The sequence below is a fragment of the Triticum urartu genome, unplaced genomic scaffold (genome assembly GCF_003073215.2).
Source record: "Triticum urartu cultivar G1812 unplaced genomic scaffold, Tu2.1 TuUngrouped_contig_433, whole genome shotgun sequence".
Lineage (NCBI taxonomy): Eukaryota > Viridiplantae > Streptophyta > Magnoliopsida > Poales > Poaceae > Triticum > Triticum urartu.
The window spans coordinates 59,480-71,933 of record NW_024114910.1 but is presented as its reverse complement, the minus strand read 5'-3'; the positions used below and the strand labels follow the sequence as shown (position 1 = coordinate 71,933).

The window sequence follows — 12,454 nt, the reverse complement described above, 5'->3', positions numbered from 1 at the left end:
CTAGTACTGGTAGAGTGTACGATTCCATTATTTGATTATTCAACCATCAACGCTATCTGCCCCTAATTACTAGTATCATTTTTTTAAGACATAACTTACTAGTACTAGTAGAGTGCCCGTGCGTTGCCATGGGCTTTTGAAATAGTTTACAAGAGTTACATGTTAAATTCCACACGTACAAACAATAAAACACAAACACAATTATTTAATAACTAAAGTTCATTTTTCAATGTAAATTGATAACATGAAGAAAAATTAACGACATGTCCATGTAACAAACCAAGCGATGTTCCAACTAAACATCTATTACAAAACTATTAATATCTAGATGATGCGCTTAAGTAATTCTTTCACAATATCAAGAAAGTTTCCTTTAGCTTCATTCCCACGATGTTTTAGCAAGTGTAATAAAAATTGCTTCCTCAATTCATACCCATCCTGCACAAACAATACATTTAGTTAGTATGAAAATTTCACGCCGAAGGTCTTAAAACATGTAACTGACAATACTCACCCTGCAAATCGGCTTGACCAATTCTTTACCGTTCCACCAGAGCATAAAATGAAAAACAAAATAGCCAGGCACATTCCTGCAAACTTTAGATTAATAATATATAGAATATAGTGATAACAAAAGTAAATATTTTTGTTATGAATTCATTATCTGTCTATACTCGTGGGAACACCGAACGTAAATAAACGTTGCCATTTAGATATATCATAATTCCAACCAGGCAGCTTTATTTCGAGTGCTTCTTTGAAATCCCTTGCAAAACTTTTTAATTTCAGTGCATGCCTCAATTCTTTTCCTCTAACGATTGTGATGTTTGAATAGGATCCAGAATATATAGACGACGTGCCTCTTTCTCGATGACGTACAAGATGTATCGGCCGATGGATGCATAGGGAAGATAAATCTACAAGTGGAGCTATTAGAAACAACAATAAACCATGATAACAATGGACAAAATACTTTACTTACCTTGTTGCACGATGAGATGTCGTTGTCCATCCCAGGCCAGCTATCAAATAATGTTGCCAACGTCTGGATAGTTTCCTTCTCGCAAAACTTCTGACCTCGTGTTGACTCTAGCATCATGGACTAAGTAAAAAAAGAAATATTTCTTCAACATGTTGATGCTAATGACACATAGAATGAAGAGTTACAATAACTTACACAAAATCGTAGATCCATGTAGTGCACAGGAGGGTATGTGAACAATACTCCCTCGTCACATGCCAGCATACGCACGGCTGTGTTGAAGCAATCATTGTCCATGGGCTGCTCTATGTTAAGTATGCACTGAAGTTTATTAAGACTTAAGCCCATTGGATCGGGTGTCGAGCTCCGGACCCATACCTTCCTATAAATTGGATGGTAAGAAGAACAATAATATACAACCTCACATTAAATATTGATACCTGATACTTACTCCAAACAACCGGCATCATCGATCGACATGATGTAGTTGCAGAGGCCGGCAAGTAATTCACGTTGGTCCGTGGGTATGATAGTGATTGGTGCAGGACGTTTGTCTTTAACTACGTCAGATGGATTGTCCAATATATTGAGATCAGAATTAGCTAAAGTTTCTTGATCGTCAGGTTGATGGTATATGGGACCTCCTTTTAGCTTATTCAGCTCTGAATTGAGCAAAATGACAGCTAATTTTTGTCGAAAATGTTTCATATCCTCCTACAAGATATATATAAAAACAATTTATATATTATTTTGAGATAAAATAACGAGATAATGTATAAAAACGAAATACCTGGGTGAATTGGTCTGACAGTGCATGTGATGTCCAGTATTCCATATAATTTAGCATAAACAGTCCACATGATACGCTATAGTATTATAAAATAATGCTTTAGAATACCACACAGATGAATCAAATAAACAAACAATTGTAACAAGTGCTTACCCATCGGTTTGTATTGCCTCATGAAACTGCTCTACAACTGTCCATTTTGTAACATTCAGATCGGGCCACTTATGACCTCTGATAAAATCCGGTTTATGCTCTACAAGTTTCAGACACTTCTCGAGTCCTAGTAACTATTTTATATATAAGAAATAGTAGGGATCAAGGCAAACAAAAACATATGTTAAGATGAATAAAAATAATAGATAGTTACCGTAGTAGCAAGGTCATTGCGTTTGACCCGAGAACCAAGTGAGTCCAAAATACTTGAATCTCACGTTTTTTGGCATTGAAGACTGCTAGATACCAATGGTAGCCCGGTATGTTAATCGGAATGAATAACTGGTGTAAATATCATACAAGTCACGGTCGCAATTAGATATAAATATTAATAAATCATTATACATATGAATTAATAAAAACAATATATAATTATATGCATGGATAACGAGACAAAAACTAACCATGTCTTGCTGTAGATAAGTATTAACATGATGCACGATGTGGTGATATTTTGATGGGTCTATGTCTCTTTCCCCGTCTTCTTTTATCTGGCCAGATACAAACGTGCTAACAATGTGTACCTTTTCACCCGCTCTGTCTTGTAGATGGTCGTGAGCAAGCATGCAATATATGTAAGCATTTATCACCTGTAATCAACATTTAGATTATGTGTACATTTTATGATATTAAATATTGTTCATATTATTAATTACAAAGTTTGTGCAATTGGTCTTACACCGTCATGTAAGAACATATCATCTTTCATAAGGCATTCCAAATCGTCGGTTGATAACAAGGCATCTCCAATGTCCACGAACTGGGTATTCTTGGGGGCAGACTTGATTGATTCGATGACTGTAATATCCCTAGGGGTACAAACATAGTCTGCCGAATTCATAAATAAATGAGCCAATTTAGCAATCAAACTGAGCAAAAATAGTTGAATACAAGAGGCAATATCACAAAAATAAGATTGATAGTAATATTAAAAAAATACCTTGTGAGATAACATGTAAATTAGCATCCTTTTTTGGTTTGTTATGAGATATAACCTCTTCGACATTTTTATGTTGTGAATTTTTGTCCCCTTGCAGCAACATCGCATATGAACCCTCAATGGATTCTTTCCGTGCATCTCCAAAGTCCATATCCATGTCTCCTATATTCTAAAAAAACAAAAATATAAAAATAGACCTTTCGTGTTTTCATGTATAATATACATACAGAGGAAGGTTAGCTATATGCACCTCTTCTCGTGGTGTTTCAGTGCGGTCTGTCATCATTACATCAGTGCATATGTCGGAACCCATCACTTTGTATCTACGATGAAATATATATGATGAAATATAAATGATGTTTTCTACTGCATAATATAATCATATATAATATCTAAAAAAATAGTAATGATAATAACACACTATTTTCTCTATAAAAACATATTTGACATTATTAGGAAAAAATGTTGATTAAATAATTTAAATAATTGTACTAACACAAAATTAGGGGAAAACAACAAACTGTAATGTTCATATATAATGAGTAGTCATATGAAAATTATTTAAATTATTTATATAGGCCATGGAAATTTGTCAAACAAAAGAAAAAAAACATGCAAACAAACCTTCTTCAACCAAGTAGATTTATTTATACATCAACCAAGTTTTGTTGTGGTACCCTTAGTATATGAAAGATAAATATAAAAAATATTTATTTTTATGAACAATATTTAATGAATATATATACTTTTATTGTTTCTGTTTAATAAATAAATATAAATTACCTTATCCACATTATATTTTTTTCTGAGGGACTACATTATAACTGGACAAATGGGCCAGCACTTACCGGCCAGGAACGCGTGGTGGCCTCCACGGCCCATGCACTATAAAGTTGCCTAACGGGCCGGCTCGACGGCCCACCTGGCACGCTGGCGTCTGGGCCCAAACCCTAACACCATTCACTCACCACACTCCCCTCCACTCACTCATTTACTCTCGCCCTCTCCCCTTCCCCGCCGCGTGCCTCGACGACCCGGCGCCCGCGCGACTCCGCCCGCCGACCGCCGGATCCCATGCCGCGGCAAATCTTGGGGTGGCCTCACCGGCCCTCTCCACACCCACCAGCAGCTCGGCCCTCTCCCCTCCCCCCGCCGCATGGCCGCGCGCCTCGACGAGCCGGTGCCCGCGCGACTCCACCCGCCGGATCCATCCCATGTCGCGACAGATATTGGAGCACGTGTTTTTACCCCTCGCTACTACTAAGTTGATAGTAACCCGCGCTACTACTAAGCAGTCTCTATCGTGCCCCCCCCCCCCCCGGGACATGTCATAGTAGTAGCGAGGGGTATGAACCCGCGCTACTACTAAGTTGATAGTGGTAGAGCGGGTTTATACCCCTCGCTACTATTAAGTAAAAGGTAGGTGAAGTCCCCATATCCTCGGTTGAATCCCTCCTCTCTCCCACACTCTCCCATTCCCCTTCTCCTCCTACCCGTGATTCCCATCCTCGCCCACCGCCGCCGCCGATCTCACACCTCGGCGCCTTCCCCAAATTCGGTGACCTCTCCCATCGCAGCCCCCTCCCCGGCCCCTCCTTTCTCCTCCGTTGTTGGAAGGAGAGGGAAACCAGCAGAACATCGTCCATGGCGGCGACCAGATCCACCATGGATGCAACCACTTGCACCTCCTCGCTGGGACAAGGCCTCCTGAGGACATGCGAGCACCATGGTCAAGGGTCCTACAACAAGCAGTAGCAGGTCACCGGGCTTCATCTAGGTTTCAAGCGTCGGCTCCAACTTCGGCGGCCACCAGTGAGTCCTCCTCCTACTCCTCTCTATCTCTCTCTCTTCCTCATTCAAATAATTTTCTCTTCTTTTGTAGCAGATGAGAGGTGCGGGAACGAGTTGGGTGGGGAGCCACCATCACCATGGACAACTTCATCCCCTCCAGGACCAGCAACAACCATGGTTGGAGAGGACGATGACGCCCAGCAGCAACCATGGATGAAATTTATTTATTTTAATTCCCAATTAGTTTGTAGTAGCGCGGGGCCCTAACAATCTTCTTAATAATCAAGAAAACATGAAAGCTTTTGCCTTGTGTTTGAATTTATTTACTCATACTCATTTCCTCAACTAAAATTCAGATATATCAAATGTGTTTTTTACCGGTATTTTTTTCAACTTTTATAGATATTATTTATACAGGAAACCTTTTAAAGCATCAAATGATTAGGACTATAAAAATAATGGATTTTATTAGAACAATGTGAGGTAAATCAGACACGGCCGATAAAAAGAAGACAATCTCTCCCCCATCACTGCCTAGTACAGTAGTCTACGTAGTAGTATTAAGAAAAAACGTTAGATTTCTCAAAAAAAACGTCAGTCATCCTCTCCACTGCTGCCTCACATTCTTCTCTGGATAGTTCCCCACCACTGCCTCACAATCTCCTCCGTTCCCCATTCTCTCCACAACCAGCGCTCCCTAGTCAGGCCGCCCCCTCCCCTTCGTCACCACCGCCGGCGCTCCCTGGTCAGGCTGCCCTCCCCTTCGTCACCAGCGTCGCCGCTCCCTAGCAGGCCGCCCCTCCCCTTCGAATCAGATCACAAAAGTGGCCGGGGAGATCCTCGAGCTCGGCATGCTCGCGCCAGTGGTAGGCGCCGTTGGATGCGGACGCGGAGGCTCGGGACTTGCACGCCCTACTCTACCCTGTTCCTTCCAATCCGGCCCCGAAGTGCTCGAGGAGGCGCTCGAGGTCGGCATGCTCACCGGCGACGCTGGGTCCCTCCATTCTCCTGGTTCCCTCACCGTCGCCAACATGAGCCTCTCCACCCTCTCCCGCGCGATCGTCCAGGTCTAGGTAATCTCTCTCTCCCTGACCCTGCCGTATGCTCCTCCCCATCAATTCGGTTAGTCGCCAGGTGCATCGCCTCACTGAGATATCACAATGAATATTCCTTTTCAAGACTGTCCATATTTTGTTCTGTTAAAGGGCTTTGTTAAAAAATCTGATTTAACTGAGTATTATTCTGCTCTAAATTGCAGCCCCTTCTGGTTGTGAGTGGATCCAAGAGTTCACATGATGCAGTATCTTTTTGAAAGATGATACATTATCTTCATAAAAGAAAGGAAGTTGGAGAAGTTATTACTGAAGAGGAATTCAGTGGTATGTGCTTCTCAAGAGCTAAACTGGAACAAGAAGTGCATGACTCTCATGCCTACACTAACTAATCAGGTAGCATATGCAAAATTTTAACCATACTACATCCAGATATGACATTTGAATATAAAAACTGGCAATTCATATTATAAAATGGAACAAAAATGGGTGTCGCGTTTATTCTTTAGAGAGTGTGTTTTCTATTATAATGGTTCCTTTCAAGAATGTAATATGAGAAATCATCTGCTTAGTTGGTGGTTGTATTGATGATTCGGGCCTTAATGGTTCAGACTTCCCGAAGGAGAAGAAGGAGGTGCGGAAAGAGGATGGGAGCAACAAATCTGAATCAAAGAGTATGTTTTGTTGTGGATCTTCTATGGAATGTTGTTGCTAGTAACCAAGCATGCTTTCTCTTTAGTTCCTCTATGAAAGTAGCATCAAATTGGGATTTTGTTGATGATTTGCAAAGCTTAATTGAGACATAATTCTCTCAGTTCCCACTTTTGCAAATCGTGATTGTTAGTTGAAGTTAGTTGGTTCTCCCGATCCCAGTTGCTTCTAATGCAGGTCTGTAGTCCTGAGTTTAGTGGGTGATTCTGTACGATCTTGCGATGATTATAACTGCAACACTTGAGGGTTGGTAGTAGCACATGCCCAAGGCTTGATGAACTCGTATGGCTTTTGTTCTCTTTCTTTTGGAGGGGAGAACTCTTCCACTTGCTTCTGCCTTTTCATCAGCTTCCATGCTGCAGTTTGACAATTTTTATTTCGGTGTTATTTTTTGGGTTCCCTTTTCCCATCTTTTATGTTTGTCGATGGGTCATTAAAACAGAAAACGGTGATGTATGAACCATTTTGACCAATGATTTATTCATTGTGTCCACCAGTGATCTTTTGAGATACTGACGCTTGTTTTTTTTGGAATTAGGGGTGAGAATTACTTATCGATGACTCGGGCATCAACTCTTGATTTTCGGCGGAAGACACAGGGTCAGAACAACTGGTCTGGGCCGTTGCGCCCAGTAAATGCCATCAAAAATAAATTCCCTACCTACAAGAATGGTACGAATGGGATAGTCATCAAATTTGCTGATGAGCCAGAAACGCCATGACTTAAGGAGTCTGTTGCCAAAGAGACAGCAGATCTGCTTGATCGGCGTCAGCGTCTTTCAGTCCGCGAGCTCGCAATGAAATTTGAGAAGGGCCTCAGTACTGCCACATTATTATCTAACGAGGTATGGGTCTTCCTGATTCCTGAACACTCATTTAGCAATTGGTTCAGTTATTACAGACCTTAAGTTATAGCATTGGCTTCAACTCTCAGGTTAAATGTAAACAAGTGGCTTTATTGGAGCGAGACATCCTTCTGAAGAATCTAAAGAGTGTATTGGAGTCGCTGAGAGGTCAAGTAGCTGGCAAATATAAGGATGAAATTGAGGAATCGGTATCTATGGTTGGTTTTTCTTCTTTTGAACCATATTTACAGCCACGTGAAGGATTATTGTTCCTCAGTGCATTTTTAGAGTATCTTTAATGACGCTGCAAGTGTTCTAAACTAACCAATATGGTTTCTTAAAAGAAGTCTCCAGCTAATTATATATGCCTAAATCATCCCTTTGTTTGCGAGCACTTTAATAGTTTGACACTTTCTATAGGTGGATATTTTAGCAGTTCAGCTGTCCAAAACAGAAAATGAGTTGCTTCAGCAGAAAACCGAGGTCATGAGAATAGCGACTTCACTAAAACTGGTGAGTTGATCCTTGTACTTTGGAAGTATCTTTATTCTATGGACCTTTGTAAGCACATTTTAGTACCATGATCCATTCTGTGTTCTCTGTTTACAATGTACTATCAAATGTCATGTGTATTTTCCCTGCTTGCTACTGGCTTTGGAGGAAAACTTAGTTCCGTCGTTTTTAAATGTAAATTATCTGCCATGATTAAGCAAGCCAAGCTGAAGTTTTGCCTTTGTTGGGACTTCTGAAACAGACTATCAAACAGTACTACAAATTTGAAATGGTGTTCTTTTCTTGCAAATGCACAACAAATTTTCAGGGACCTGCCGATGGTTTGTTGAACAGCAAATTTTTAGGAGTTCTTCCTGATTTTCTTACCATGGTTAAGAAAATAACATGCTGGCAATGATTTGTGCGTAAAGCATGTTCCAATTCCTCTTGGATTGGCGCGTCGTTTTAGTATTTTTTATAAACATCATTTATCCATATCAAGTATGCTTAATCTTGGTATATTCCCATTTTTTCATTTTGACAAATCACTCTTTCTATATCGTTCACAGGCTTCTGAAGATGCTAGGAGAATTGTTGACGAAGAACGAACTAATGCACGCATGGAGATTGAAAATGCTAGAGCTGCTGTACAAAGAGTTCAAAAAGTACTTAAAGAGAAAGAGAACAGTTCACAAAGAATTAGAAAGCAGGTAAATTGTATATAATTTTATGAGCAGCATATTATCTTGTTTTCTGTACTTTAGTACCAAGCTTACCTGGAACTTATGCCTGAATCTGTATTCCTTATATATTCTTTTATTTATGTCATATACAATTACTCCCCTTGACTTCTGTACAGTTTTTCTGTTCAAAACCAGTGGTAGTTTATTTTAATTTGACTATGCAACCTTCTACGTACTGCATCATACAGCAACAGATCTTCCTGCCCAACTTTGCTTTTATTGCTTGCTTGTCCAGATGCTGTGCTTTGACACTGTCCTCAATTTGTTATACTCATTGTATTACTTGCTCTATCTTGAGAATGTAGATTCATTCGGTTGGGATATAGTTGGTATTAGAGTATTACATATCCATTGTGAATAATTTTAGACTATTCCATCGAAGCATTTTGTCCTCATGCAATTTCTATTACATGTAATGACTTAATATTATGACTCTGATGATATATATCTTCAAGCAGTCCTATTATATTTGTTTGTTTTCTGGCATGTTGAAACACTTAATAAGTTATTTGTTTGTTTTTCTGGCTCAAATATATATATATGAGATTTCATTAAAAAGTTAGGCAGTCAACTATGGTCATGACTTAAAAAGTTAGGTGTATGACACACATGCGATGTCCAGAATAGACTGTTAGCCTATAATATCTGAAAGAACTGTTTGTATTCAGTTGCAGCCCACCTAATAGGACTGCTTGATTCCGTCGAGTATGGAAAAAGCGAAAGGTATTTTACGGTCTCTTTTGCGTTCTTCTTCTGTTACTTGCATATTTTCTGTGGTATCATTCAAGTCATCTACTGATGTCTTCCTTGGGTTTCTCTCAAAAGCGAAAGGTAAAAACAACATGATAGCAAACGAGTATGGAAAAAGCACAATCATTTTACCTTCTATATTTTTATCTGCAATTACATCAGACGTGCCCGTAGCTTTAGGAGGATATGTTGATTCATTATGCGAGATTGATGTATCAACCGAGCTAGCTGGGTCATCTAATATAACATGCTTGGTTAGTATTTATTAAAATGGCTGAACCATGAATGCTAGGATCTAACATAAAATAATCTTACTTGAATTACAAAGGGGACAAAGATCAACTTTCCTGTGCTTATCATCTCACGTGGGTTTGATTAGCTGCCCCAACATATGATCTGCCCCAACATTAGTTCCTATTGTAATCCAGCATGGGCGTTCAGAAAGCAAAGAGAAGTTAAACATAATCACAAATAGTATGATTGACAAATACGCACATATAACTAACGACATTGTAAATCCACCAAATATGTACCATTGTAAATCCACCAAATATGTACCAGGGATCACATATGAAGATTGTTGAACATTTGTGATATCACATAGAGTACGGCGGTGAACAATCGGCCCATCGTCTAGATGGTTTATAAAACCATCTGACTTCTTAGTGCGATAAGATGCCCGCCTCCACGCGTTGATAAGATCCCTATGGTCTACCATTTTTACAACAGGTATGAGAGTTAGAGAACAAAAAAAGTATGTACAAATCACTTAGATAGATGTTTATACAACATCTATGAAACCAACACGGGGAACATCTATGAAGTCAGGTTACTATAACGATTAATTTGCATACTATAGGTATTCAGAAAAACCCAAGAGTAGTCAGCAAAATCACGCTTAAATACTTACCAGTCTTTGAAAGGGATGGCTGATTATCCTCTTGTAACCTGACCATATCCTCCTCTTTTTTCTTCCGATAAGATTCACGCCTCTATGCGTTGAACTGCTCCCTTGTTTTGCCAACGTTTTTTTCTTCATTACATACAGCTACTGTTGCATGCTGCTCGGAAGTTTTGTCATCTGCATTACGTTAAGCGTAAAAACCACAAAGCCCATTAAGCTCATCTGGGAAAATGGACTAAACCTCTCTGATCCGCTACCGGAGATGTCGATTTGGAAGCTGTATAAGCATGCCTGTGAATACCTTGACTATCACCTCGTAGCTTAGTCATACCATCCTTATTATTCTCAGAATACGACGGAATCCCGTCGTTTGAAGGTTCCCGCCCTACATCTTAGCAATCAACAAAATATACGCTATGCACGAAACATTAGCAGCAATCTTGACACACTCTTATACCTGCTCCCGTCGTGTAAATATCGTGAATATTTGCATGTAAGGGTATGAAGTTTGCATTGTAGTCTCCAACATTTATCCCGCTCGTAAGGACTGCAACACATAAAATGCATTCTGCCACTTTCAGAAATGCACGTGAGGCAACATTTATAACCAATCTTCGCACAGTATTATACCTGATTCCGTCGTGTAAACGTTATCAACAATTTCAGCTACGGGTATGATGCTCGCATTGTGTTCTGCATCACTTCTCCCGCTTGTAAGACCTGGAAGACATTATGCATACAGTCTGTCACTGTCAGATATTCAGGTCTCGCAACTAAACAAAAACATGGTAGACTGCATCATACCTATAGTTACGTCATCTTCTGGTTGATGTTCGCGTGCCGTGCTTTTTGAATTCCCCATATGCAACTATTGAATGGCAAAAATCATGAAGACAGAAATGGTAGTTCTTTGATGATCTTCACCAACATGGTAATTTCTTCTACATCTTTGACATTCTGCAAGGGTTATTGTTCTACATATATACTGCAACATGTTGCTAGCATATACTGCAATTGTATTTTATTCTACATATATACTGCAATGGCACTTTCATCTACATCTTCTACATCTCTGTACTTTATTAGAATGCAAGTGTTTTTGTTCTATCTTTAGTTCAGCACAAGTGGAAACATACTCTTGGGTCCTGTATGGTTTATGTTTTCTTTTTTGCCATATTCACTCAAGTGCAGGATGCAGGATACTCCTTGGTACAAAAAATGCCAATTGCCAACTGTAAACATGTGTACTTGAGTCTATTTTTAACATGAAAAAAACCTAAACTGTGTGCAACAGAAATCAATCTCGCAGGCGGATCCATCCCTGTGAAAGCACTTGCCATGGCTGTATGACATGCGATGGATGTATGGGCTGTGAGATGTATGAGATGCGATTGTATGGCATTTGAGATGTATGAGATGCGATTGACGTATGAGATGGTTTGTATACCTATTTTTCGGATCCAGGACGTGTTCTGGCCGGATCCTGGACGTGTCCGCATATACTCGTCTAGGATCAGCGCCGGATCCTGGATCAAGGGCGAGGAGTTCAGCGCAGCGGCGAAGTGATGGAGGGCGGCGGCGACCTGATCCAGGACCAGCGCCGGATCGTCGAGGTGTTCAGCGCGGCGGCGAAGTGATGGAGGGCCGCGGCGACCTTGTCCAGGATCGACGCGGATGGAGGACGGCGAGTGAAGCGGGGGCGGCGACCTCGACCACGATGGAGGGCGATGACGATGGAGGGTAGCGACTGAAGCGCGGCGGCGCAGGGATGTAGGGCGGCCACGAAGGGAGACCTCGCTCGATAACAGGACTCATCGCTCCTACGTGCGTCCGCATGGTTTTTCTGTCGCTGGTTAACCGTCGTAGGTTTTTTTTGTCGCAGGTTAACCTTCGTACGTCTATTGAGGGTCACATGTGGATAGGTGCGGGTTCGGGCCTCAGGAGGAGGTTTTTTTGGTTTGTGGTGGCTTAGTCAGAGGTGGGAGGAGGTACCAAAATAAACCATGAGAGGTGAGACTAAAAAAAATCTGGAAGCGAGACTACCAACTGCTCTCTTAGTAGAGATCAGTTAATTAGTAATACCCAATATATGAAAATTTAGGGCCCCAATGATTTCGGGGCCCTGTGCATGCACACACCCGGCACATGTGTGTGGTACGGGCCTGAACAGTACCATCAGAATGCAACCTTACATATACATGTGAATTGTTGGACAAAGATAAAGAGTCTTCATCTTCGTCA

At 40.7% G+C, this 12,454-nt stretch overlaps 1 protein-coding gene and 1 pseudogene across 1 annotated transcript; one reads left to right on the top strand and one right to left on the bottom strand.

The window, feature by feature from the left end:
• Positions 1-324: 324 nt before the first annotated feature.
• LOC125527670 lies at positions 325-2,793 on the bottom strand. The gene is made up of 9 exons (XM_048692184.1): positions 2,665-2,793; positions 1,926-2,575; positions 1,773-1,848; positions 1,434-1,696; positions 1,178-1,364; positions 983-1,102; positions 817-917; positions 515-590; positions 325-438 (listed from the first exon to the last, which is right to left on the bottom strand). Exons 3-9 carry the CDS (start codon positions 1,827-1,829, stop codon positions 325-327), a joined length of 918 nt encoding a protein of 305 aa, XP_048548141.1. The 5' UTR covers positions 1,830-1,848; positions 1,926-2,575; positions 2,665-2,793.
• A 3,655-nt stretch (positions 2,794-6,448) lies between these two features.
• Positions 6,449-11,510, top strand: LOC125527667 (annotated as a pseudogene).
• The last annotated feature ends 944 nt before the right edge of the window (positions 11,511-12,454 follow it).